This window comes from Polyodon spathula, chromosome 7 (assembly GCF_017654505.1).
Source record: "Polyodon spathula isolate WHYD16114869_AA chromosome 7, ASM1765450v1, whole genome shotgun sequence".
Taxonomy (NCBI): Eukaryota; Metazoa; Chordata; class Actinopteri; order Acipenseriformes; family Polyodontidae; genus Polyodon; species Polyodon spathula.
In genome coordinates, this window is record NC_054540.1 from 38,437,348 (window position 1) to 38,443,120 (window position 5,773).

The following is a 5,773-nucleotide window of genomic DNA, read 5'->3' on the forward strand; positions in this document are numbered from 1 at the left end:
ATTTAGTCATTCTTTATATTTAAACAAATTCATATAGTTTCCTACAGGACAAATACATTTTGTATCATTAAATGGAACAAAACAGTTTGTGTCATTATCTAAAAAAGGCATGAATTGTTGACAGATGAGAGCTATCAATTAGGCAGCACAGAAATTTCAGCAACTTTTTTCCACTCTTTTTAAATAAATTCCAGTCATTAAATTCATTCTGTCCAATAAATTGCAATTAAATCTTTAGTGACTGCTGTGCTTCAGATGTGGATACAAGTGCTCCAGGTAATTCACTTTCCTCATTGGAGTCAGAATCAGCAGCCAGAAATCTTTCGAAAAGCCAGATGTACGACAGTTTCACTTTTTAGAGATTCCCAACTTTCCTTGACCAATGCATAGTTATAAATCTGTAGTGAAAAAATTAAGCTGACAAATGTTTTTTTATTCAAAAACACTTTATATACAAGAAAGGTATACCTCCAATACAATCATATAAGCATGAGATTTAAAATGACTTTGGACAAGGCCTCAGTACAGATCAGTGCATATGTTTGTATCAGAAATCATGGATTCCAGTGAGTCATTTCGAAAGAGATGAAAAGGCTGACAAAACTTTACAATCTTGGGTATTTATACCTTTGTAAACAATTGTTGACTCCACTCCTATTTGTCTTACTTCTGTCCAATGATAGGGGTTTCCACTCTATCATTGTACGTTCCAACTGCGAAGGGGGAAAGGGGGGGTTACATACTACACTGTACCTAGCAGGGCGCATCCATCTTGTCTTTCCTCCATCTCACACTATCTCTGCTAATCTCCTGCCTTTTGATGTTTAGCTCAGACATGCTATCTGTGACTGAGTCGTGTTAGGCTATGCAAAACTGCACGTAGCTGGTTTTGCCGATGGGAAATGAAAGAACTCGAAACTTAAACAATACTGTATATAAACTTAATTTAAAAGCATACTAAAGCAACTGAATCAGTAAGCACATTAAAGCAACTATAAAAACACATTCAGAAACAATTTAAACATAATGATTTAAAACAACTTAAATATAAAAGACACACCTACACATAATGTAAAACTTCTAATTAATAACATAATTAATGCCTCATGCAGAAAGCCATCACTACAAATAGGGCTATTTTCCTCGCAAGCGCAGTTGCAGACTGCACACCGTCCACTGCATCCATTGTAGCAAGAATTTTGGAAACAATCAATCGACAGTAGTGTGCTATTAGTGCTCCGATGATCCCCTGGTCACATGGTAATAGGGGTTACATTTGGTGGCAGAAAAATCAGTTCAGTGGTGTCAAGTTTGATAGGAGGATGAGCAGGACAATTATCGACAATGAGCGCAATAAGGTGATGCTGTGCTTTGAGAGGTGTGTCCTACTGTTTTAGCCACTGCTAAAAGATATGATGTCATCCCCACATTAGAGCTGTAACGGATGGGCAGATTACAAACTGCATAGAGAATGAGGTTGTTTTGATTTTCCAGTCAACAAAAGAGGCCTCCTTTCACCAGTCACACTGCAACAAACCATGAGCGCGACCCTTTCTTTTGCCACTTTGCCTCCACGGTGCACTTATTTCTTGAAAACGTGGGAACCACTAGGCACAGCATGATAATAAAGTCCCATCCCATTGACATTTTTGGTTGACATTTGAAGCGGACTGTTGTAAAAAAAAAGTGTTTCGATTTTTGTAGATTTTGCTGACAGTAAATGGATTGATTGGGAAAGTTTTTGCAACCTCAGCAAACGAAAGTTCTTGTTGTCCTTCACAGAGATGTATTATCTCTGCCTTTTGTTTTCTACTTAAATCAGTCTGCTTGCGAGCCGACATTCTCAATGCTTTGCAGATAGCACAATGACGCTGGTGTTTTGTAACTGAACTAAATCCCGTTAAACCGCCCACACAGCATTTGACAGGCTGCACAAAATGTCAGTTTATCAGTCGAGATGATTATTGGTTGTTAGTTATGGGTTGCACAAAACATGACAATAAGTGGGTTTGTGAGATGTCATTTCTCAAAGAACCTATGGTGCATGGCAAAAAAGACAATGCAAAGCCTGGCTCCAAAATCATATTCCAGCGATAGCACCACCATTTTGCAAAGTTATGAAAATTGGGCCCATCATGTTTTAAAATGAAAACCCATGTTTGCTAAACCATAGATTTCTTTAATTACTGCACATTGAGACCTATATGACTGTGTCTGACATGGCACATTTATGGAATTATTTTATTAGCTACAATCATTTTAAAGAAGAGAATAGTCTAAAATTTGGATTATTTTATTATTTTGATAAGCTGAATTGGCAACAATTCAAACAATTACTTGGAGTGATATATTCAAAACACTAAGACCAAACAATACATCCAAAAGGAGGCAAAACCTGAAGATAAAAATGTTTTTTAAGAATGGACCTATTTTCTTCTTGGTCCAGTTTCACCAGGTCCTCAATTAGTCATTGCTGACATTTCCCTCAGAGTATACAAATATTCTGTTTTAGTTCATATAGTACTACCCTCTCACAGTCCATTCAGGTACTTTGCAAATGTCGTGCAAGAATATATTTATATGTCATTGGTATTTCAAGACCTTTTTTTATCAGAGTGTGATAATCTGCACATATATTTCAGGATTCTAGCATTTCACATTGGGTTTCTTGCTATTTATACTTTCAGTTTCCATGCTTATGAAAACTTACCACAGTATTTTTAAAGTTTCCATGTGGTTCAATTATGCATTTACCATAATGTACTATACTTTGTAATGATTTTACCATACCTCTCTGGGATTTGCAAAGCTTATATGTGCTTCACCATGTTTGCAGTATGCTTTATTATAGTTGGCCATGCTTTTGCTAGAAAAAAAAAATTATAATGTAAACACTTTCCAGATTTTATGGTAAAACAACCTTCCATAACCCCCACCACATATATTTATTCATGTCTTGATAAGTCAGAAAGATGGTGGCATGAGTAAATGACTGGAATGACTGGGAATGGAGCCCAGGCTTCTTTCACACTGAGGTGTCTTGTGCCCTGTTGGTTTGTTTAATTTCAAAATGTCTCTTGCAAGAACATTCCCGTTCTCTGACTGATTTTAACATATCGGGCAGAGATTACTCACAAGAGGGAAACAAGAAAAGAGAATACAAATGCCTCTTTCTTTGTGATTTACCACAAAGGTTGTTGTGCCACCTACAGTTTTAGACTGAAAACATTTCAGATCCTTTCATATCCAGTAATCCAAACTCCATCAATGTGATACTTAATTTTAAAACTATACAAAATCATTTGATTTGCAAAACTAACCTTTCTCTTTCACTCTCTCTAGGTGTAGGTGTTTCCAGATCTCTGTCGCATCAAAGTAATAACTGAAAGATAAAAAAATCCCAAATGGAGAACTCAACATATTCCAATGCCTCCTCTGGCAATGTGTCAGACGTCAACCTCCCAGAGAGCCCCTACAAGACAGTGGAGATAGTTTTCATTGTCCTCGTAGCCGCGTCACTGAGTCTGGTCACCGTCATTGGCAACATCTTGGTTATGGTTTCCATCAAGGTCAACAGGAACCTACAGACTATCAACAACTATTTCCTCTTTAGTTTGGCATGTGCAGACCTTATCATTGGGATCTGCTCCATGAATCTGTACACAGTCTACACCGTGATTGGCTACTGGCCACTGGGGCCTGTGGTCTGTGATCTGTGGTTGGCCCTGGACTATGTGGTCAGCAATGCATCAGTGATGAATCTCCTCATCATCAGTTTTGATCGTTACTTCTGTGTCACCAAGCCACTCAGCTACCCCGTAAAGAGGACCAACAAAATGGCAGGCATGATGATTGCTGCTGCATGGGTCCTGTCTTTTATCCTCTGGGCCCCAGCCATCCTCTTCTGGCAGTTCATTGTTGGGGGACGGACCGTGCCTGAGAGAGAGTGCTACATCCAGTTTTTCTCCAATGCAGCGGTCACCTTTGGGACGGCCATTGCAGCTTTCTACCTGCCTGTCATGATCATGATGGTTCTCTACTGGCAGATCTCTAGGGCCAGCAAGAGCCGCATCAAGAAGGATCATAGGAAACCCTTGGCCAACAAGGAGACCGTCTCTACTAGCCTAGTGCAAAGTCAAATCCCCAAACCCAGCAACAACAACTTGAGTGCAGAGGAAGCAGGCGCCTTAAATCCGAACCAGAGCCAGCATCTCCTAAACCAGGACCAGGGCAAGTTACAGAATGGCAAGGCTCCATCCTCTGCTGGGGAAGGAGAAGGTGAGGAAGGCGGGATAGAGAACTGTGGCCAAGCAGAAGAGAAGGAGAGCTCCAATGACTCCACTTCTATCAGCGCTGTGGCTTCCAACCTGAAGGAAGAGGAGATGGCGGGTGCCAGCAAAGAGCCACCAACCATCCCCAGCCAGCCTCCTCTTCATCATCAGGCAAAGGCAGAGGGCTCCAAACTCATTTGCATCAAAATCATCACAAATTCCCCCAAGGATACCACCTCCAGCACTACAACAGAAATTGTCCCTGGCGCTGAGAATCAGAACATAGTAGCTCGCAAGATCATCAAGATGACTAAGCAGCCTCCCAAGAAAAAGAAGGCACCCCCATCTCGAGAAAAAAAGGTCACTAGGACCATCCTGGCTATTCTACTGGCTTTTATTGTGACCTGGACACCCTACAATGTCATGGTGCTCATCAATACCTTCTGCTCCAGCTGTATACCCAACACTGTCTGGACTATTGGCTACTGGCTGTGCTATATCAATAGCACCATAAACCCAGCCTGCTATGCGCTCTGCAATGCCACCTTTAAAAAGACTTTTAAGCACCTTCTCCTCTGCCAGTACAAGAATATTGGGGCTGCCAGATAGGAACTGAATATGTTCTGAGGAGTGTTCATTTAATATTTTTTTTTTTTGTGAAAAGAACCCTGTCATAGTACTTTATAGAAACACAAGCCAGAAGGCTAAGTGGATAGAGCCTGTTTTATGTATTGAAGAGAACTGGTAGACATTGGTATTTGGATCTGTGATTGGACACACACACACACACACACACACACACACACACACACACACACACATAGACAAAGAGACGCAAACACAGACAAACAGGCACAAACAGACTCATTCACATGTGGAGCACCAAGTTGCAGTGGTCAAATCCTAAGCAGCAAAATGGCATATTCAATATCTTCACACTGTTGAAAGAGTTGTGTAGTGTAATTTTCTCATTCTTTTATCTCAAAATTTATGTTTAACGGTATATATTTATATATATATAATTAAACTATTATGTCACTAAAATCTAGGGCAGATCTTTAAAGAAACTTTACAATTAGCCTAAATAGCTATTTCTTAAAAACAACCATGACCATAGATGTAAAAAGTAAGGACCAGAATTTTTAATTTATGTGTGTGTGTGTGTGTATGTGTGTGTGTGTGTGTGTGTTGGGAACACTAGGAAACAAAAATAGATATATACTTAGCAGATATTTGCAAAAATTGTCAACACACAAGCACATGCAAACACACAAGGACACATTGAAAACACATGAGTGGTAGTTGGTCACACTCTCATGGAGCACATTTTATAACTAGTGTGAACCTTTCAAAAGAGAGTGAATAACTTCAGTGTTATTTCTACTCAATGAAAAAATTTAATTTAAAAGGGACAATAGGGCTGATAAGTATTATGGACTATATATCTCTAACTCAGTACAAATATAAAAATGTATAAATATACACAAGTAAAGTGTGAAACA

The 5,773-nt window shown here is 39.4% G+C and overlaps 1 protein-coding gene across 1 annotated transcript; it reads left to right on the plus strand.

The window, feature by feature from the left end:
- The first annotated feature begins 3,352 nt into the window (after positions 1-3,352).
- Positions 3,353-5,058, plus strand: LOC121317896 (muscarinic acetylcholine receptor M2-like). Its single transcript, XM_041253989.1, has one exon. The coding sequence runs from the start codon at positions 3,405-3,407 to the stop codon at positions 4,878-4,880; it is 1,476 nt and encodes a 491-aa protein (XP_041109923.1). The 5' UTR covers positions 3,353-3,404; the 3' UTR covers positions 4,881-5,058.
- Positions 5,059-5,773: the final 715 nt, after the last annotated feature.